Source organism: Crassostrea angulata, chromosome 10, assembly GCF_025612915.1.
Source record: "Crassostrea angulata isolate pt1a10 chromosome 10, ASM2561291v2, whole genome shotgun sequence".
Taxonomy (NCBI): domain Eukaryota; kingdom Metazoa; phylum Mollusca; class Bivalvia; order Ostreida; family Ostreidae; genus Magallana; species Magallana angulata.
Window position 1 is genome coordinate 29985046 of NC_069120.1, and position 22551 is coordinate 30007596.

A 22551-nucleotide genomic window follows, 5' to 3' on the forward strand; every position below is an offset into this window, starting at 1 on the left:
GATATTTTAATGACACAGAATTGAGCGAATATTACTTACATTAAGCTAGATCACATATGCTAAAAAATTGCTACATATTGTTCATAAATTCTCTTTTCAGATGAGTAACATTGTTGGAAACCTATCTAATTTCACAACCATGTATCCAAACACATCTTGTGAAAATCTGACTTTGTGCAACCGTACGGACGAGTACTTGAACATGGAAGCTTTTTTAAGGTTTGAACATCTTGTGCAAATCATCATACCCATGATATTTGGATTGATAGTCATCCTGGGATTCGTAGGAAATATCTTAGTCATATTTGTTGTTTGGTCTTACAAACAAATGCAAAATACCACCAACATTCTGATCGTCAGTTTGGCCGTGGCGGACTTATTCTTTATCATCTTTTGTGTTCCGTTTACGGCAGCCAGCTACGCAATGTGGATCTGGCCGTTTGGTGCCATCTGGTGCAAAATTGCGCACTATTTGATGCATGTCTCTGCGTACGCTAGTGTCTGGACTTTGGTATTGCTTTCCCTCGATAGATACTTAGCAGTCGTACATCCGATACCATCGATGCGCCTGCGCAACCGACGTAATACTTATCTTCTCGTATACATTACTTGGACCTTCATCTGTTGCGGAAATGTGCCCATTTTCTTACAATATGGCGTAGTTCACTACAACTGGATGGGTTTTCAGCGATCGGCATGCTTGAATCTTGATGGTATGAGAAATAAAATGAAGCAAAAAGTCTTCTACGTGTGTTTCTTCGCGTTTGGATACATGATACCGCTGATGCTGATTTGCCTACTGTACGGGTTCCTATTGAAGCGACTTCTTTATGGTGTTGTACCGGGGGGTAGTCAGCGAGCCGACAGCATCAGAGCCAAAAAGAGGGTCACTAAAATGGTTGTCATCGTAGTTCTGATATTTGCTCTGTGTTGGCTTCCTATTCAAGTGATCTTTTTGGTTCAAAATTTTCACCCCGACTATGAACTCACTACTAAGACTTCTTCTATTAATATGGCCGCCAACTGCTTAGCATACATGAACAGTTGTGTCAATCCCATTTTGTATGCGTTTTTGTCTGAAAATTTCAGACGAAGTTTTCGTCGATTACTTTGCTGTCTACCAGAACCTTGTAGCAAATACGCACACGAGAAAACAAACGTCAGAGGAATGGAAACCAGAGATACGTTGCTTAACAATGGCAGTTCAAAAAGTAAAAGTGAAAATGGCAAAGACAAAAATTGCAATGTTGGTGAATGTATTGAACTGAAAGCGCTCACTGAATTGTAACATGCACGACCTACGCTGTAACAGTGTTTTCGAAAAAAAAAATTCGCCATGCAGACATTTTCGTACTTATACTGTGGCAATCCATTAAGATGGTTGAAAGTGCATTTGGTGCATTATGGGTATAAATATATACTAGTATACCATTGACAACACATGTATCATTTACATGTGACTTTTGTGTTGTTTTCCATTGAGTTTAGTTTGCTGCTAAAATTGTCACTGAAATATCTTTTGTGTTGTTAAGTATCTTTTATCTCGTAAACTTTGTAATTTATGCTTTCCTTGTAATAAGTGAATAAACTACTGGACCTAAATTTCCGATTTTAATGACGACGCATTAATTTCCTTCCCAAACAAGGGAGAATAAAATTAAGTTGAGCAGCGTTATATCTGTTAAAGACACACGAGACGTACCTCAATTTTAGATAGCTTCGTAGAAAGATTATTTAATTGCTATATTTGCATTTAAAACTGTCAATGACAAAAAGTTCATGGTATATTACCAGGCTTTTTTTTGATATTGGAATATTTTGGATTTTCCTTTTAATAGCAGGCAGAATGCAATTTGATGCTTATAATAAATAAAGTTATACTTAATCTATATTTTTTCCATTGAAACTACATGTATATGTCAAACTAGAAAGCTATCAGGTAACATGAAATATGATTATGGAATCAAAGCGGAAATCTTCACAAAAGTTTTTTTTTTTTTAAAGAATAATGGAAGATACATGTAGGTCGCGTTTGACCTTAAAGGCTTATATAATTTACTTTTTATTAAGACCTCAGAAATATAAATATCATTCAATGGTATAATTTGTAGACACTGCATCTTTTTGTTTACAAAAACTTATTATGCACGATCAATTATTACCTATAGGAATTGGATTGTTAAACAGTCACATCAATGAAACACCAAGGCTGTCAATAACTTATCATTCGTAAAATATCAATTGGCATTCTTATTTGCCAAATTTATTAAAAGAACAATTTTTCAATTAACATGAAATAACCTTGAACGTTACACCCCAGATGATCCATAAGGATGGGAGTCTGCATTTGATTACAAGTACCTGTCAAATAAAGACTCTTCGATTTAATATGTCTGCTTACGAACAATTATAAATAAAACTGGTGGACACAACAAACTATGTTGGTCAAAACCTGCAGTTGTTAAACAGTTCTGACATCTGCATATATAAATTTCTTTCATATTCATGGACAATAAAGGGAGAATGTATTCTAAACAAGCCAGTTTCCAGCAATAAACACGATTCTACGATATTTACAAGCTGTAAGCAATCGTCTCTTCCCTTACCCGACGTCAACAATGTGTAATCAAAGAAAGCAGACTACTGTATGTATATGACCAGATTGTTGACCAATATCAATATTTATCTTCGATATCGAAAATATAGTGTTTGAGCACTCTCTCTCTCTCTCTTTTATATATATATATATATATATATATATATATATATATATATATATATATATATATATATATATATATATAAATAAAATTATATATACACTAGCATATATAAAGTGTAGGATCTAATATATACATACTAAGCCAGTAAACTGAATATTTAGAGCACTAACAATGGCTAACGACACGAACAATAAGTTACATGGTTTTGTTGACAAGCACAAAGTTGCCAATGCTCTTTTGTTTTCATTGATTAAAACGAGGAAACAGTTGATATTATTATACTTTCATGTTAAATACTGAAATCTGATTGGTTAAAACACAGTTGACAATCCGTTCTATTACCCTCAGCGTTAGAAACACACTTAGCAACGGGTAACACAACGAATTATTACATGCGCGTAAATTATGCGCTTACGGTTCGGCGTACAATTCACGTCATTTCTATATAAAAGCAGTTAAAAATTCTCTATTATTAAGACATTCAGTATAATAAAATAAATAGTGCCTGTTTGGGAGGATAACAGTTGAAATTGACACCCCGAGGAAACCATTGTCAACCTCCGCTTCGCGTCGGTTGACAATGGTTTCCTCGGGGTGTCAATTTCAACTGTTACCCCCCCCCCCCCCCAAACAGGCACTATTTATACAATGTTACTAATGATTCGAATTTAAAAATATTTTCATCGCGTCGTCAGGATTATCTTCTTGACAGTTAACGTGATTTGCAGTCTATTAACTACACACGTGTGTGTTTTCCTTTATTTTAAATTTAAATCTGCGACAAAATCTACGTTAAGTCAATTTTAGGTGGTATAGTGATTTAGAATATTACACAGGAAAATCTTAAGAACTAGGTTACTGAAGCGTGGAAGCGAGTGGAAGTAACAAACATAGTTATGTCCCGAAGTAGGTGTATTTAATAAAGCATCACCTGTTTTTAAAGCAAAAGGTTATGACGTTAGGCAACCATCCGGGTAGTAAACACCACAAGTATGGGAATGTGTTGTTGATACAAAAATAGCTACGTAGACGATTATATTGAGAGGATACATTTGTGTGTCTTAATATCAGGACAAACTACACACTATTGCTCATTTTTTATTGACACACAATTCGATTTTCGAAGATGCAGTTGAGAAGATGACCGTTTTTTGGAGTTTACATAAAATAAATTGGTCAAGCGTATTTAAAGCTACAATGTACATGAAAAAAACAGGTTATGGATCTTCAAAACGTCCGAGTTAGTTCTTGATTGTAATAATAACTATGGCATATAAATATAATATCTTTATAAGGGTTAATTTTAGATTTTCCATGAATTTCATTTTAAGTATTCAAGGGCCGATGGGCACGAGAAGACTTGCATTTTAAGTCTTATTCTTGTAACCTTGGTCTATCTAAACTATATAATTATACTATTCAATGTTTAAATATGAAGATGTTCATTCACTCTCGGGAAATTAAATTGGCAGCAACTAAGTTCATTACAGCTTTCAGAGGAGCATACGTAGGCTTGTAAATATTTTCATTCTAGTATGGTTAAATCACTGCTTCTTACTATAGTATCTACTGTTGTGGTTTTTCTGGTTCCATTTGGGTAAATCGGCGTACCGTTTCTATGTATGTGTTATGTTGTAAATTTTGAATTTATATAAAGGCCAAGAATTTCGTGTTTGTATAACGGAATGATGTTTCGACTTAAAGTGATGGTGCGTATTCATCACGGAATAGAGAATTGGCCTAATGTAAAGATGTATTCACATCACGTAATAAAATTTAGACAAAACGTCAAGATATTTTCGCATCAAGTAATGTACTTTTGACATAAAGTGATAAAGTGTTAACATCATAAAAGGATGTGTTAACATCATGTATTAAAGTCTTGATAAAATGTAATGATATATTGATAACATATTACAAAATGTTGACATAATGTAAGGATAGAATCGCGATATGTACTGCGGTCTTGATATAATGTAGGGATACATTGATGGCACGTAATAAAATGTTGACAGTGTCGAAATAATGTCATGATGTATTGACCTTTGGTTGTACAAAGTTGCCATAACGTTAACGTAAGTATGAATTTACATCACAACATAAAGTTGACATCATGTAAAGGCATGTTTACTTCACCTAACGTGCTTTTGAGATCACGTTATTTAAGGAATGAATTCAATATTTATTTGTTTTATACGATATAAAATGGTTTGGGGCAGTTTACGCTTTATATAAACCGCGAAGCGGTTTATAAAAAGGCGTAAACTGTTTCAAACCATTTTATATCGTATAAAACTAATAAATATTGAATTCATTGCTTATAATTTAATTTTTTTTACTCTTCATTGTAGATATAAACGGTCATTTGACCTTTAAAATGACGTAAAATTGTACAAAATTCAAACATAACGTCAGGCGTATTGATACGTTTTTGACGTTAGTCTTACTATGACGTAGGCAACATTCTTTATACGATATAAAATAATTTTTTAGCCAATCAGAAAGCGCGTTACAACCAAAATTAAATTATAACGATTTGATAAAAATTTAAGATATATTCCCACCACGTAATGGACTTTGACATAATGTAATGATAATTTGACATAGTGTAGCTGTAGTTTTATGCTATAAAGCAGCGATGCCGTTCCATACTAAGTCTTGATAACATGTTAAACAAACTTATTCGTACATATTTTCATCTACCGATTAATTTATAGCCATTCATACTTTTTTGCGTTATATTTGCTTTTACCTACCTTTACACGCACGTAGGAAATCAGCATGACTTCCATTACATAATAAAGTGATGTTTATAAACGCAATGGAAAAGTGATAATTTACCTACAAAATCATATTTGTCGTGCATGATTATTTTTTTATTTAATATTCTAAATAATAATTCTAAATAATGTGCATAGGCAGTGTCCAAACATTGTTCGCTAACAGATAGATCGTTTTAACGACAAATTCCGATATTTTAGCAATTCTAGCTAAACAAAATACCCAGTTTCATTTAACAAATAGTGAATCATTCTCTGATCCCCTAATAATACTTAAATCATGATTCATTATTACCTATATTTATGTTATTTTCAGCAATTGTACGATTAAATGTTAATAAACAGTGTTTTTTGGCCTCAATTTTTTAGCGTTTAGGTACATGTATTATAACAGTAAATGTATTAGAAGACATTGCAACAAAAAAGCCTCGGTCGAAAATCAACTAAATCAACTGGTATATACCTACGCAACGGTCGAAGGAAATAGTCCTACGCAAGGGTACACGAAAATTTAAGAAACACCAATACAAATACAAAAGGAGATAATTTCGTAACGAATAAAGTTGCTTTAGAGTATGCATAATATTTAAAAACTGATTATTTTTTTTATTTAATATTCTATTGGGAGCTATAAATCGGACTTAAAAATTTTTGGCCTCAATTTTTTAGCGTTTAGGTACATGTATTATAACAGTAAATGTATTAGAAGACATTGCAACAAAAAAGCCTCGGTCGAAAATCAACTAAATCAACTGGTATATACCTACGCAACGGTCGAAGGAAATAGTCCTACGCAAGGGTAGACGAAAATTTAAGAAACACCAATACAAAAACAAAAGGAGATAATTTCGTAACGAATAAAGTTGCTTTAGAGTATGCATAATATTTAAAAACTGATTATTTTTTTTTATTAAATATTCTATTGGGAGCTATAAATCGGACTTAAAATTTACCCTGAAAGTATTTGGTCGCCATTAGTAAAAATGTATTCAATTGATGCATATTTTGCTGGTTGGATATACCCGATCAACCTCGGAGGGTGGGGGGGGGCGAAATTAAATGACATTCCTTTTCTTAACAAGCCCATGATGCATTTGCCCTATTGTTTAGTGTGCCTATACAGAGTTTTTTCTTTTAATATTTCCATGAATATTCCAGCAAAGTCGGGTTTTGCTTCATTCTCATGAATCTAAAATGTACAAGCTGGATGGGGTATTGAAGAGGGAACTTGTGAGATTGTTAGGGAATGATCGATTTTATCAAAACAATAGCTGACCTATATTTAAATGTCATTAATAAGCTTATGAACAAACATGATGACAGAGTATATCAAATAAATACATACCTGTATGATATATTTTTAACATAAATGCTAAAATGTGCGTATTGCTTAAACGGCTGAACATGATATAGTTTTTATATCAAAATAATTTATTTGACTTGAATTTGAGAAGTAGATTAATGCTTAGAAACCTTCAGATTTTGCATTATACACGGGTGAAGCTATTGATTTGTCATCTTGCTTTTGCCTAAACTCTGTTGAATTTAAATAATATATCAGAATTTGGCGGTATCTTTGGTTGTCACCTGCCCGTTCCCGATGATGCTAGACCATAGAAAAAAGGGTTTACAAAGAAATATGAACACTTTATCTGATTAAATATAAAATAAGTTAGGAACTAAGTCCATATTTTGTGATTTATACATATTTTTTTCAAAGTGCGTCAAGTATCTTGATGATAACTATGTTGATGTACAATTAATACGCACTCTTAAAAAACAATTGTTCAAAGTGCGTTGACTTGGTCCCAAATATAAAGCACTTTGAACAAAAATTTCCGAGTGTTTTTTAAGTTACGTTACCCGAGGGAGCGTACGGTATGTGGACTTGCTACTACATGTATTTTCTTATATTGCTCTTGAAAAGCATTTTACAATGTCTATGAGTTCACAATCTTAGTCTTAAGACACAGTGAATTTGTTTTTCATTCAAGGAATTTAATATGCAACAGAAAACTTCTATCTGCCAACTGCCGTCAGGTTATCGCCCACTGCTACATGTACATTGTGAAGATTCACATGTATACCTTTTGCTTATGCTCCTGTATGTGGGTGTGTGTGTAAAACGGGCTATTTTCTACCGACACGCTTTTCAGCGATAAAACGGTGGACTGGCGTATAATGAACCCAAAAACAAAACGACAAAAATTTGCACTGACTTACCTCATCCTAACTGGCAGATTCTCTCTATTTAATGAAGTCGTCTTGTGCAAGGGTCCCCGTTTTGCGTTTTCTGTTTCCTTTTCCCTCAGACTTCAACTGTTTACGTTTTGACATGAGGACTTCCCTTCGATGAGAAAACCATTGATTCAACAATGTTGTGCCAATAGCCTTGTTCACGAAGGTGACGAGCGAAGCTCCCGAAATATCCTCTCAGAGTCTCTGGTTCGTATTCGGAACCGCCACGTCTTCTTACTGACAAGAAAAACCTTGCATGGTACATATTCAATTCAGGTGGCGGAATTTCGCACATTTTCTAGCTTCTTAACAAACTTCTGAAAACCAGTTGTAAAGAATTTTAACGTTACTTTCAGTTTTTCTTGCAGTGTTTGTGTTGTTTTATTACGAATTCTAACGACTTGCAGGAAACGAGATCCTTCCTCAAAATTTCCGTTGGCTGCATTATTGTCTCAACTTGTACCAGTATTTTCAAGAACAACATCATTTTCTAAGTCAACCATGTTTTCTTGTTCCAAATAAACAATTGTTACCGGGGTTACCTCCCTGATTTAGATACTCATTACATTTGGCGGAATTTCAAAAAATCATTATAAGAATCCATTGAAGTGAGAAAAATTAATCAGATGGGTATATTTAAGTAGAATTAAACTCAAAACCACGGATTAAATACACTTTATTCAAAATTTTAGGCCTTATGAACACATATTTTCATATATTTGAAGGCGATACACCCCCTTAGTTACAGGACAAGAAAGAGTGAACTCAGTCGTGAGGGCGGTAGAGCCCTAGCTCTAAACACCTGTCTCACCTAGTCCAAAACACATGTATCAGGGCTGATAGACAAATATTGCACGAGTTATCTTTCGTGGTGTACTAGGATTATCGTTGCATCATCACTCCCGAGTAGCTTTCTTTTGCATCATTTAGCTTTTAAGAAAATACAACAAGTAAGGATGTGACTTAAAATGCAGTGCTAAAGGATATAACAGGTAATGCATTTCCCTCTGAAATATTTATATTTATTTATAATCTACATATATCACAGAGGGTCAACACATTTTACAGAATGATGTAAATTTCTACTTGTACAGTCAAAAATTGTAAAGGAGGCTGGATGGTCAACAAATTACCCATATTCTATCTTGAAATTTTAATTATAATAATTTTGTTCATAAACTATTATTTCGTAATGGAAAAAATTCAAATATTTTAGCGCTTTAAAATTTGTTTGATAACTATATTTATAGACAGCGCTCCTGTCTTATGAATATTTAAAAAGGTCTAAAAAAAAAAATCACCACGGCCATCCATCCCTCGTAAAAGCATCGGTCGTAAACCGGAAAACCGTAAACCGGAAAGGATTTTTTTTACTATTCAAAAAAAATATATTAGATTTATCGCAAAAACTATCATTGAAAGATCGCGAGAGTACATAATTCGCTTGTAGATCCATGGACATTGCAAAGAATTTTTCGACAAAATATTTTACGAATATCTTGAGAACAATATATTAAGAGCCATTCAGGGGCACATACTATGAGCACTTTATATGTATAAAAGCATTTTGATATTTAGTTATTACATGTATACTTAGATATATTACATATCAAGAGTCAACATTTGGTTTCATACAAACAAATCGGTAAATATAAATAAAATGTTTTTGACTCGACTTGTAAAACCGAACATTTTTATGTATATTTCATTAAAATTTCAAATAAAAAAATTAAAAACTTAGTTAAGTGATACAATAGTACATAAAAACAACATGGTATTATATCCGTTATGACATTCGATTTCGTGTTCTTTATTGCTATATGTAAAAATTTCATTTGGAGTAGTGAAATCCGCTATTACAATGCTATTACAATGTCTTGGTTTTAAAATGTTCATTCAACAAGTGCGGTATTACACGTATTAAATTTACATGTATATACATTGCAAATGAAATGCTATGATTGGTTAGTTTTGATAAGCAATCGCAAGAAAGTATTGCGAGTATGGGTAGACACTTGTAAATTATTTTATCGCATATTTATATATATAAATACAACTGGCGGAGAAAGCGTTCATTTGTCATCTCATCAGGTAAGCAAATTGTTGTTATCAATGTATCGCTTTGATTTTACGCAATCGAATGCATTAAATCTTTAAAAAAAACATGTTTTTATTAAATAGAATTCTTTATTTAAAGTTGCCCTGACCAACCAAAAAAAAAAAAGATGTTGAACGTCTCGTATCAGAACGGAACAATCCATCAGGAAGAGAGCGGACTCGACATCAGTGCATATCTGGATTTCGAAAACTTTGTAAAGTATTTCATTCCAGTCATTTTTGGACTGTTGGTACTTTTTGGAATGATAGGAAACACGATGGTCATATATTGGATCTCGTTCAAAGAAAAACTGAACCAACCAACCAACATTCTGATATTTTTCCTTGCACTTGCTGACTTGCTATTTGTACTTTCGTGTGTTCCATACACGGCAGTCCACTATGCAATGTCGGATTGGCCTTTCGGAAATATCTGGTGTAAAGTTGTAAACTTCACCACACATGTCTGTGCATATGCCAGCGTTTGGACACTGGTGCTTTTGTCTTTAGATAGATGCCTCGCTGTTGTGCACCCTATGGCAACCAAAAAAATAAGAACCCGGCGAAACACTTTCCTCATGGTGTATGCAACATGGGCAATAATCATTTGTGGTAATATTCCTGTTCTTTTGCAATTCGGAGTTATCAGGTACCAATGGGAGGGCTTTGACCGGTCAGCATGCCTCAATCTAGCCGGTCTTTACAACAAACGTGTATTAAAGGTGTTCTACGGCTGTTTCTTTATCTTTGGCTATGCTTTTCCACTGACTCTTATTTGTACGTTGTACGGATCTCTTGTCAAACATCTACGCCTTAGAACCCCTTTGTCCTTGCGACGACACCGGAGAAGCATGCGGGCCAAGCGACAGGCGACTCGGATGATCATCAGTTTTGTGATTGCATTTGCCTTATGCTGGCTACCGATCCATGCTATTCTGATTATTAAGAACTTCATAGATTTTGAAGCAACGATAGGGTTTACTGCAGTAATGATGTTCGCCAATTGTCTTGCATATATAAACAGCTGTATAAATCCAATCTTATATGTTTTCCTGTCCGAGAAATTTCAAAAAAAATTTCGAAGTTGTTTATCAAACTCCAGGAGTTGGACTTGCATTAAAAAGGATCAACCCAGAGGAGGAGGATTGAAAACCGTTAAAATTAACTGTAATAAAGAAATCAATGATACTAAAATCACAGATATTGTGTAAGTTAAGAAAAGGAAAGCACTCTTTTTTTATATAGATGCATACATGTAAATGAAAATAAAGTTGAAACATTTGAGTTGATTTGTTGTTGACATATTGTATTATGCAAATATAGATATTTACATAAATGGATTAGGCAGCAGGCAATGCCTATGCAAGCTTTTTCCATAAGGTGAAAGGTAATAAATATAAAGTGTAAGATTTAAATGACAAACGAAATTATACAGTTTTGCTATAAAATAGTATGATGTAGCATAAAATTATATATTCAGATGAATAAAACAGAAAATCAAAAACCGGTTTGTGGAAAAAAGAAATCAAAAAATCCAAATAATAAAAAACTTAAATATTACAGTAAAAGCATAAGCATACTACTTTTGCGTAAATGTATTTGATAAATAGCTGTAGTTATGATAAATTTAGCTAACTCTCTTTTGACAATGAATTATATTTTCTTCTGGTATTCCCAAAATTATAAAGTTTATTTGGAGTTTTAAAATATCGTTTCCTAATTGAATTTGAAAAGAAAACAATGATGGGAGACTTCTGATGTCCAAAGGTAGTTCATTCCAAAGCTTAATTGTAGATGGTATAAAACTTTTTAAGTAAGATGTACTTCTGGCTTGAGTAATGACAAAAGTTAGACCATCGTGATTTCTCAAGGAAGAAGTATTTTTCGGTGGAATACACGATTCTAAAAGTTTTAGTAAGTAATCTGGCACCATACCATTAACCATCTTATAAAACAAGATTAATTTAAGGCCTTCTTTCTTTATGATAACTTATCCCATCCTAATTCATAATACAAATTTGATCTGGAGGAATTAATTCTTGGACCTGTAATAATCCTAGCAGCTGCAACTTGAATATCTTCTAAAAAAAGGTGATTCCTCATCATTGCAATTGTCCCAGATTATATACCCATATTTTATACAGGTCTTATAAGTCAGATATAATAGCATCGATAGACATTTACGTCATAATTTATGCGCATAAATTAAAATAAGTTTCTCGCTAGAGGCGCTACGGTCGGTTCGGACAAAAGTTACGATGGCGGCCAATTTGTTATTAGAGGAGGACGTTCCCGGTTCAAAGTTTGTTCACGCCTCTGTAGAGGAACACACAAATATTCAGTTAAAAAGGTGGTTGAAATGTCGGGGTCTTCCTACTTCTGGAAAACGACCGGATTTAATAGAAAGGTAACCAAAGTCTGATTACGTTTTATGTAAACAACACAAGTCATGGCTATTACGAATGAAACAATAACGTAAACAATGAAATATTTAAAAAAATAATCTCAGTAATGTTTCGTGTCAGTTAAATGGATACATGATTGCATCTACAAAAACACATGTTTTGACCTTTTGGCCAGTAAAATTAACGATTTTTATAATATTATACAGATGTCAGAATGCTGTAAACAACAACGTGAAAATTGATCTGAAAGTTGACGATGGTAAATGGCTGAATCTTAAAAAGAATCCAACGCCTGCTGAATCCCAAGTTCCCTATGTTCCAATTCAAGGCTGGAAGAAGTTTCCATCTGTATCTATACCAAAACATTTTAATCATGGGTATATCTACTATTACCTTGTAGAATCAGTAGCATCAGTAGAGTGTGACTCAAACAGCTCTGATGATGACTGTGAAGATGATGTACATACTAGCAAACCATTTACTAAGGGTATGAATCTCTTTAGGAGTGGTCATGTGAAAAACATACATGATGTCAGTTGTAAAGGACACTATTTTGTCAAAGCATCAGTGTTGGCTTCCTACTCACAACATTCCTACAACTGTACAGTAACATTATCCGAATCATCTGGATCAATATTAGAGGGAACATGTACTTGCTCTGCTTCTGGCATGGGTAGATGTTCTCATGTTGCAGCTCTGTTGTTTGCATTGGAAGACTACACGATTGAATTTGGGACTGACTTGCCTACATGCACAGACAAACTACTTCAGTGGAACAAAGGTAGAAGAAAAAAAAAGAATCCTGAGACGATTTTCAACAAGGAATACAAGTCCATGAAAAAAACTCTTAAGCGTCAAAAAAAACCTCAGTGAAAAATATCCTAAACTCTGATCCAAGACCTGAAGAGCTGAGGGAGGATGAATTATCAAATGAACAGAAAAATGAATTTCTATCAAATTTAGTCTTAAATGGACAAGAATGTGGATGGACAAATTTATTAGATTTTTATTATGAAAATTTCAGTATAGATGAATATGGTGTAGATATTCTAAAGATTCAATGTAGACAATTTATTGATAATTTAAAAGATATGTGTTCTGACAAATGCTCCCCATTTGTAGTTGATAACACAGTAGGTCAGGCATCATCTCTGGACTGGCAGGTAAATAGATCGTGCAGGGTAACAGCATCAAATGCAAAAGATATTAAATGTGTCAGAACAGGTATGACGAGTATAGTAAATAGACTTCTGTGGTCAGACACCCCTGTAACAGCAGCCGTACTGTATGGGCGTGAACGTGAATCTAATGCTCTTTCACATTACAAACAGCAACATCCAAACTACAGTGTGCAGGAAACTGGTTTGTGGTTGAACCCCAAACACCCTACTCTTGGATGTAGTCCTGATGGAATATTCATTGATAAATTAAATGAAACAAAGGGTCTAGTTGAGATTAAATGCCCATATGTACTTAGAAATTGCAATCCTCATAGAAAATTTGTCAACAAAGCAATGTAGAAATTTTTGTTGTGTTAAAGATAATCAAGGAAAATTGAGACTAAAAAGAAATCACAAATACTATTATCAGATTCAAATGCAGTTAACTTTGTGTAAATTAAAATTTTGTGACTTTGTTGTCTGGTCTCCTAAGGGTATGTCAGTGGAGAGAATATTTGTCAATAATGACTTGTGGTCTTACATGTGTCCTCAACTTGAAGCTTTCCATAGAGAATATCTTGTTCCAGAATATTTCCTCATGCGACTTCCTCGTGAACTTGAAATTGTACAGCTCAAGTATTAATTTACATTTGTACATAATAAAACATCAAGTTTTCATTCATATTCTTGCATACTGTTTTTATTTTGCAAATTCACAGGTAAGTTAACAAGTACATACAGGTAATCTTTCAGGTAAGACGAAACCCTCAAGAACAAGAAAATTCTGAAATTACCACTGAAAAAAGTAAAAATTAAATTTATTAATTTCTACTAATAAATTTACTCAGTTTCAAAATCTACATTGAAATCAGAAAAATTTTCATCACATTTATTTCACTATTGGTTTCTGAAAGTTTACCAAACATGCAACAATAAAGATTGTTTGGGAGAAAGTTGACAGTGTGTTCAAGGGTACAATTTTCTTACAAATTTTATATTTTTTTATGCGCTCTATTACCCTCTCAACATGAATTCGTAATTTTGCGATAACACGAGTCTGCGCTTCTTCTTCTTGTGACAAATTGGTTCTATTGCCCAAAAATGGTGGGATTACAATACCTGCACCTTTCTGCAACAAAATGTCTCGAACATTAAATCCCCGATCTACCATTACCAGATCACCTGGATTGATTTTATCCATAATTTTGCTCTTTTTAAAAATTTCTTTATCAGAAATTGCCCCTTCATACACATCAGATACAAATGATATTGCACCTGAAGGTGTTATTCCTATCAGAACTTTGCAAGTACAATGATTTTTATAAGAAGAGTAAAGATTGCCCTGCTGCTCATAATTTCTAGGCACTTGTGTAAAAAACTCAGTAGCATCTAATATTACACGTACATTTCTATACTTTCTAAAAGACTTTGGTAAATGCTTGGTAATTATTCTTCTAGATGGAAACATAGCACTACGTAGTCTATTAAACTGTAAATATAAGAACTGTATCCATGTTGATGTTATTGACAGTACTAACTGAAACACTAAAACGATAGGCTAGGTCGGTGTGCAATAATCCGAGACGAAGTCTAACCAGTGTAAGGAAAAGTTCATCTTCTGGTGACAATTTTCTCTTCGGTCCCCTTGACTTAGATGGTGTAAGCTCAAGTTTCCTGGAATAATTTATTCGAGAAAGATTTCTAGTGGCTGGTCCCAGAAATTTCCACAAGCACATAAACTGCCCATAAGTTAGCCCCGTGTAAAATGTCATTTTCTTGTCATCGGTTTTCACGTCATCAATGGACAACGCTTTTGACTGTATACATTTTTTTTCAAGTTCAGAAATCTTGTTTTTTAATTGAAAAATTTCAGTGCTAAAGATTCATTCAAGGTTAAGCAACAAGATGATGTCTGTGTTTCTTCATCACATGAATTCTTTAACATCGAATGTTGATCCTGGATATTTGGTCCTTTCTGCCCATCAGAAACAATGTTTACCTGAAAAATAAAATAAGTTTGACTCTGACTCTTTCAAAATCAATTTCTTTTCAAAAAATTGGTACTTGCTTAGTGTTAACCACTGAAAACTTTTACAAGTATAAAGAACTTGAGGTGAAATACATTGCATTTAACATTAACCTACCTGATCAGGATTAATTGAATGGTAAATGATTTCTTTGTTGAATAAAGTAGGCTAATCAGTTGCAGGCATTGTAGAAAAACTGCATAACATGCATATTTTTCTACAATTATTGCAACCAACTTACCAATTTACTGAGTAATGCAGTATCAATGAAATCATTTTGTTGTTTTAAGTTCTTTTAACTTATCTAAATTTTTAACAGAGTGGGTGAAAGTGTAAAAAATAATTTTTATATACTTGTTATTTAGATGGAAAAGGCAGAACACATTTGACCAAAGATGCCTCCTCTTATAAAATATACACCATAGACACAAGATAGCAACCTGTTGATATGAATCTAAAAAATTTCCAAAACCCCTAAGTTTAACTCACTCGTTCATTTTCAGAATTCTGCAACATTAATAATGCCTCTGCTGCCTGGACTGCATCATGATTAGTAATGTGATGATCCATATCCGGCGGTACACCAGCAGCCTTGATTTCAACAAAGTTTTTATCTACCAAATCACTTTTCTTGCGTTTGAGTTCTGGGGACCTTGTCAAACTTTTCCGCATTAACGGCCTTTTTTTTGCTTCTGACAAATTTGTGTTGTAGCATTTGTTATTAATTTTACCTATATCTACCAACAATCTTAGTGTGATAGTTTAGACTAATGAATATGATAAACAGCTGATATTAAACATTCATTGGACAAGGCGGCCTTTTACATGTCTTGTAAAAAAAAGTTGTTACATGTGGGTCAGCTCTGTTTACCTCATATTTGGTAGCTGTTGCCGGAATTGGGTCAGGATATTCTTCCGTGGGGCCTCTACCACCCTTAAAATGCAAACTACATACGTAGGTATCCTTCTTTACTGATAAAGCAGTAAAGTGCTCTCGTCGACATGCATTGGCCCATCGAGTACATTTCTCCGGTTCCCGATGAAATTGTGGAAAGCGAATAAAGTAAACGCCTTCCATACCTGGTCTATCCATGTATCTAGAGTCACTTTTACATAGACCATAAGCACAATGCTTAGTTGCACCTCTACGCCCGTGTTTTTCACTAATATTAACTGCTGATACATGAGATACACCACAGGCACCTGAATTTTTATCAATCAGTCGCTTAATAAGTCATATATCGAAAAATTCTTCAAGGTGTATTTATATATAGTAGGGGTAGAATTTTTCGATATATGACTTATTAAGCGACTGATTGATAAAAATTCAGGTGTGTATTTATATATAGTAGGGGTAGAATTTTTCGATATATGACTTATTAAGCGACTGATTGATAAAAATTCAGGTGCCTGTGGATACACTTTGCACATCCATTGTTATTGTCCGAAAGTATGGCGTCGCGCGCAATGCATTGTGGGATCTGGTTATATTTAGCACACTCGAGAGTTATCGATCGGTGCTATTTTATTAATACATCTCGACAAAGAGAGTGTTTAAGCATACGCAGAATATTTATCGACTGCGAGCCTTTTCATACATAACTTGAGTACATAGTTTCCACCCGGCATCAGATTAGAAATTGAAACCTAGTAAATGAACGTGGATTTTTGAAAGTAAAACATCAGGACAGTTATTTCCAAATTAAATAATAGGGTAGGAATATTTTTCCTAGAAAAGTTTAAATTTATAGTTTTCTTACGATTTAAATCAACCACCTATTTGTTTAGACCACTTGCCTAACTTGTCAAGGTCCCTTTTCATTTTGTGATATATATTTTGTGAAGTTGGATAGGACGATAAATAGCGTTCCATATAAGTTCATTGTTTCTGAACTAGTTGCCCTTTAAAAATACTTTTGAATCGAAATGTGTTTTTAAGTAAGCAAATCTTTTGCCATATTGGTGAATATAAATTCTCCCCAGACCGAGTTTGAACTATATCCGGCACTCAGGTGAAAATGTGACGTATCGTTTTAGTATATAAACACCTAAAAATGGTTGCGTTATCGATATCAAATATAAAAAAAAATATTAGATATTAATATTTTTATCACCTTTCTGCACCTTTGAAATAAAAGCAAAAATATAAAGTCATGTTCATATGGTTGGATACAATAAAGCAAGTGACCGGGGATATGATAACTATGTAAATACGACTTTAAATATAATTTGAATTTATGTAAACATGTAAGATACAATAAGGTACTCTTAGATTATAATTGAGTCAGCAGGTTTTAAAGATAAAGCTCAACTTGTATAAAATTTGTTCTTGTTATCATATGATTCTAATATTAAATTAATTAAAAAGTATGTGCATTAATCGTATCAAATAGGCGGAGCCAGAGCATGCTATCAGTAAAGCTGGAGAAAGAATGCCATCTAAGGCATTGACCACAATTAATAGAACAAGCATTCTAAGAGTATTGCATAAGCAATACACGTCTCCTACCGGTTTGTGGAAATTGTGAAAACAATGCACTGTTTTGCAGAATATCGAACCCGAACATTAAAAAATTTGAATATAAATTAATTTTCCCGAAAATATGTCAACCAGACGCTAAAAAAGTGTAAACTTGATCTGTAGTTTGACATTTTGAAGCTGTTCAACAAATTTTATATTATTCCTCAAACACATAAAGAAAAAAGTGTGGAAAACTGAAGTGGGACAGACAGACGGACGGACAGACGCAGAGGAAAGCTATAGTCCCCTCCGATGACAATTGCTTTCTGAACTAGCTTTCTTTCTTGTTTTAATTGTGATAGATGTATAAATATTTATTCAATTAATATATTGACCTATAGGATTTCTTACTCTTATAAAAGGACAAATTTGTGCAATTCAATCAACTGAAATATGACTGAAATGTATTTAAGTTTGACTAAATTGCACAGCTCTACCATTCGGTCACCTTTCCAGACTTTTAATATATTATTAAGTTGATAGTTCATCGTGTGTTATAATTGATGAAGTTTTATTAATAATGCCATCTAAAGCTTCCTTTTGAAGAACTATCATGTTTTCAAATGATAATTACGTGCATGAGAGTCGCTGAATATGTCTTCCATACGCAAAGATATTTTCCACCAGAATCAGAAACACAGACGAAGAGACACACGATTTAATTTTCACACATAACCTGCTAGGCCATGTGATTTTTTAGGGATAATGATCGGTACTGTAAGGTTTGCGGCAAAAAATATGGATATCCTATTTAAATTCTAAGCTGTATGTAATACTTTTGAACACTAAGATTTATTGTTCCAGGATGTTTGTTGGAGGAAAGGCTAGAATGTGGAATAATAACGGGAAATGGTTCAATTCATTGGTAGACAGATACTGGAGGAGGAGGGAGGAGTTTTAATTCAGAAACTGGAAAAGAAACCCAATGGGAAGGGTATGGGGAGTATGTTCTCCTTCAGCTATAAACAGAGCTCAAAGTACCACTTTTTTCTTCGAATAAGGCATGTATATTCACTGGAAGAGCTGTGAGAACCAGAAGGAAAAATAAACCCGCCAATGGGGGGATGCTATACAGTGTCTTTCATTGCAAACTGAGGTAAAATGTACATGCATATATTATACATCATGTACCGTTATAAAGAATATAGCTAAATTTGTAGGTGCATGTATGTTTTTTTTAAAATAACCTGTAGAACAGTAAAAGTCAATTCTAACTTTTTTTATGAAGTCACGATTTGGTTGATACGTTTTCAAAAATTGTAAGAAGCCGGCCTGTTTATTTCTTAAATAACCTTTTTACTTGATAAATTTATGTACCGTTATTTAAGTTCAAATATTTAGAAAAGTAATGGTATATGTGAACTGATGCCCTAGCAACTTATTTTTAAATGTACTTTTTTACAGGTAACTAAGAATTTTTGAAGTCGGGCTTATCATAAAAAAAAAAGCTGAGTGCAGAGGTTGTCAATGCAGTTAAATCATTGAAAAGACTGGAATTTCAACAGAGACTGTCTGTAGCATTCCTCAGGTGAAAGAAATGGTCGTTTTTTAAAGCCTGAGCAAACCAGTACAGGATGAACATCTTTTTTCACAATTGCAAGAAGACATATGTCTAGTGACAAAGAATAACTTTAATGAGTAGGGTGTTGTACAACACAGAAATGTGAACTCTTATATATGGAAACAAATGTAGATTATTAATGTTGTGCTGAATTTATTGATCACAACATTCGTTATTTGAATTGATTCTATATGTAATGGTCTCTGATATCTAAATGTAGGAGATATACTCAGTAGTTGTTAATTTAGTGTTTGAGTTTTTGATATATTGTGAAATGGAATCGAAATTAGAACACTTGTACTTTTATGTATTAAGTTATTTAATATTTTTTTACAATGGGTAGTGCGCTTTGTTAAACCTATACATGTGATCCAGCACAGACTAAAAACTATATTTTGAAAATATAGAAACTCTATAACGTAATAATTGAAATTTCAATCGCACAAAATCTTTTACTCTATCATATATGGTTTAAGCCGAAATTGGAAAATTCTCTATATCTGTCAATATTTGACAGTCACAGAGAAGACCATTAAAACTGCTTCAGCCACGCCAACTTCGTAATAGCCGCCATCGATGAGCATGAAGTTTCCCCCGTCAGCGATGAAGAAGAACCAGAAGATGACATCCCCTTAGCCGCCCTCGACTTTTGAGTGCCGTTTGAGGACTACACCCAGATCGTCGATAGTGATAACAACAGAAGCAGTCACAGATAAAGACATCGTAGACAACATCATCGCAGCGAGAAACGAAGAAACAGAAGATGTAAAAGAAACCACAGAGCCGCCCCAGAAGTAGCCTACTCTACAGACTACAGAAAGTTGACGCCGCCCTTAAAGTAATTCAAGACTGGATCGAGATGACAGAAGACACAAAGGATCCCCTTCCCATCTATCCGGAGATACATCGACGAGTGACATCAGCAGAAGTCCGTGCAGCTGTTTCAGTACAGAGATCCCTCATCGCGCTCCTCAGTGACTGTGCCAGTAATCACAGTGCAAATCAAAAGACTGTCACAGTGTCATCTGTAATTTCATCACCCGTGTAATGTGAGATTTGACAATAGTGTAAAATTGTTCCATTTTTACTCTGAAAACTTGTATACATGTATAATGCTTGTATGTTTGTTCAAATGTTATTCAAAATAATTGTAACGGTTCATTTTATTTTATTTTTTTATTAAAGTGTATTTGTGCAATGTCTATAACTAAAACATCGTTTCAATATTCCGTCTATTTTTTTTTTATTTCCGTTCATACCGGTTCTCGACTTACAGTGCATATATGAATACCTGTGTCAACTGTTAGGACAGAATACTAATGGAATTGAAGAATTTTGTCAATTTGACTTCGGTTATCTCGAGCACCCGGATATCTCGAAGTTTTTTTCCGTCAAAAAACATATTGATGTACCTCATGTACCGTCACATTGATGGTGTGTGAGTGAAATAAATTGAATATAGAAAACCGATATCATCTGGACTGTAAGCCTAGTTGCGTGCTTTTGATTGGTCACTTTGTGTACTTTAATGCAACAGGCTATATGTGTATTCCTATTTGCATACATTCCTATACATCTGGAGTAATATAATTTATTTGGCCTGTCATTTTTCATTGACATTGCCTACCCAGGAACTTGGGAAATGATTTATAGGCATGCTGAAAGTGTAGTAGTAATCGTTTCATTGTATACATTCCCTTATGTTTAATAAATGACCCATTTTTCTTTATTGGTTTGGCAAGAAAAGTTTGAACTTTTTTTTATTGACCTAACCGATGATTTATTGACCTAACCGATTAGTGAATTTATAATCATCAATTAACCTCCTCCCCGGTTATTAAACTAGAAGTTAGAGCCATTATGTCCTCCGCTGGGGACATCAGCTAAACGTCTGACAGGTTCATGTGCAATGGCAATGAAAATTTCCTTATTCTCCTAACTGCATCATTATTATGTTGAGAAAAAAATCCAATAAACAAATGTACAATAACACACATAATACATTGCTAATGACGATTTCCTATAATTCTGTATTGTATTTTCTAAGAAAAAGAGCTTTGCTATTTCGTCAGTCTCTAAATATTATTTACCGAGTTCTTTTTGCAAATCAGGAAATAAAGATCACAATTAGACACTTTCTTCTGACAAACAGACTAATTGTATCCATTTAAAAGTTCAAGCTCTTATTAAAATGGCTCTAAATATAATTGAGTGAGTCAGGTGACCAATTGCAATTGGTTGTTGTCCGTCGTCGTGCGTCTTGTGTTTACAATGGAACATTTTTAATTTCTTCCTCAAAACTACTTGACAAATTCTTATTAAATTAAGCATGTTTTACGGTGCATCTTTTGTGTAAGGGGAACATAAATTGTAAATTTCATTGATTCTAGCCCCACTGGGAACATGGGACAAACATGGTAAAATTTTGATTATTTCTAAAAAAAATCTTCTTTTCTACTTTCGCACATCTGAAAGAAAAACTGAACTCATAGTTACATATGCCAGAGAGCTCTCTACTAAATTGTGTATTTCATGTCCCCCATGGTAGGGGTTTCGAAAATACTTTAAAGTACCCTATCAAGATGGTAAATTTTATGTCCCCGGAGTAAGAGGTTTTGACTATAGGGCGTGGCCAAAATGGTCATATAGTGTTAATGCACACAATGTTTAAAAAACTTCTTCTTTACTTCTACTTCTGCTGACAGTGAAAATAAACCGACTGCATATTAAGAAAGACAATAAAGTCCTTTATCAAAATTGTAAATTTCAGGTCCCTAAAGGTAGAGGTTATCCCTCTAGCGCGAGTCCAAAACAGTCATAAAGTGTAGATGTATATTATGGTTTAATTTTTTAACTGGCACTAATTTAAACCTGACTTCATATTTAGAAAGGTTATTAAGCCCCCTTCCTAGATTTTAAATTTCGGGTAGATGTTTCATATCCCGTTGGGTAGAGGTATTGACTCTAGGACCGGGCAAAAATATATGGCGTATATTGTTTATGCCCGCAATCTTTGATGAACTCGTCCTACACTTTTCG

General features: G+C 33.8%; 3 protein-coding genes and 1 long non-coding RNA gene across 8 annotated transcripts in view; 3 read left to right on the plus strand and 1 right to left on the minus strand.

Annotated features, from left to right (window-relative positions):
• Positions 1-1859, plus strand: part of LOC128166590 (allatostatin-A receptor-like) — a 44729-nt gene extending 42870 nt beyond the window's left edge. For 3 of the 5 annotated variants that reach the window (XM_052831862.1, XM_052831861.1, XM_052831863.1), the window contains one exon: positions 101-1859. In XM_052831862.1, the coding sequence (XP_052687822.1) occupies positions 101-1288 (1188 nt within the window). In that variant the 3' untranslated portion in view covers positions 1289-1859. The remainder of the gene's footprint in view (positions 1-100) is intronic. The other 2 variants (XM_052831859.1, XM_052831860.1) reach the window with 1 other exon arrangement.
• Positions 1860-9947: 8088 nt separating this feature from the next.
• LOC128167743 (allatostatin-A receptor-like) lies at positions 9948-11098 on the plus strand. The gene has a single exon (XM_052833635.1). The coding sequence runs from the start codon at positions 9967-9969 to the stop codon at positions 11047-11049; it is 1083 nt and encodes a 360-aa protein (XP_052689595.1). The 5' UTR covers positions 9948-9966; the 3' UTR covers positions 11050-11098.
• Positions 11099-12096: 998 nt separating this feature from the next.
• LOC128165927 (uncharacterized) lies at positions 12097-13116 on the plus strand. The gene is made up of 2 exons (XM_052830864.1): positions 12097-12245; positions 12450-13116. Exons 1-2 carry the CDS (start codon positions 12097-12099, stop codon positions 13114-13116), a joined length of 816 nt encoding a protein of 271 aa, XP_052686824.1.
• Positions 13117-14075: 959 nt separating this feature from the next.
• Positions 14076-16128, minus strand: LOC128166650 (uncharacterized). The gene is made up of 2 exons (XR_008241162.1): positions 15920-16128; positions 14076-15402 (listed from the first exon to the last, which is right to left on the minus strand). It is a non-coding gene; the product is annotated as an uncharacterized LOC128166650 (long non-coding RNA).
• Positions 16129-22551: the final 6423 nt, after the last annotated feature.

What these genes read in the sequence shown, in the direction of transcription:
- LOC128167743 (XM_052833635.1), top strand. Translation starts at nt 9,967, where the DNA reads ATGTTGAACGTCTCGTATCAGAACGGAACAATCCATCAGGAAGAGAGC.
- LOC128165927 (XM_052830864.1), top strand. Translation starts at nt 12,097, where the DNA reads ATGGCGGCCAATTTGTTATTAGAGGAGGACGTTCCCGGTTCAAAGTTT. An exon ending in CGACCGGATTTAATAGAAAG is followed by an intron (nt 12,246 to 12,449) that starts GTAACCAAAGTC and finishes AATATTATACAG; the next exon opens with ATGTCAGAATGCTGTAAACA.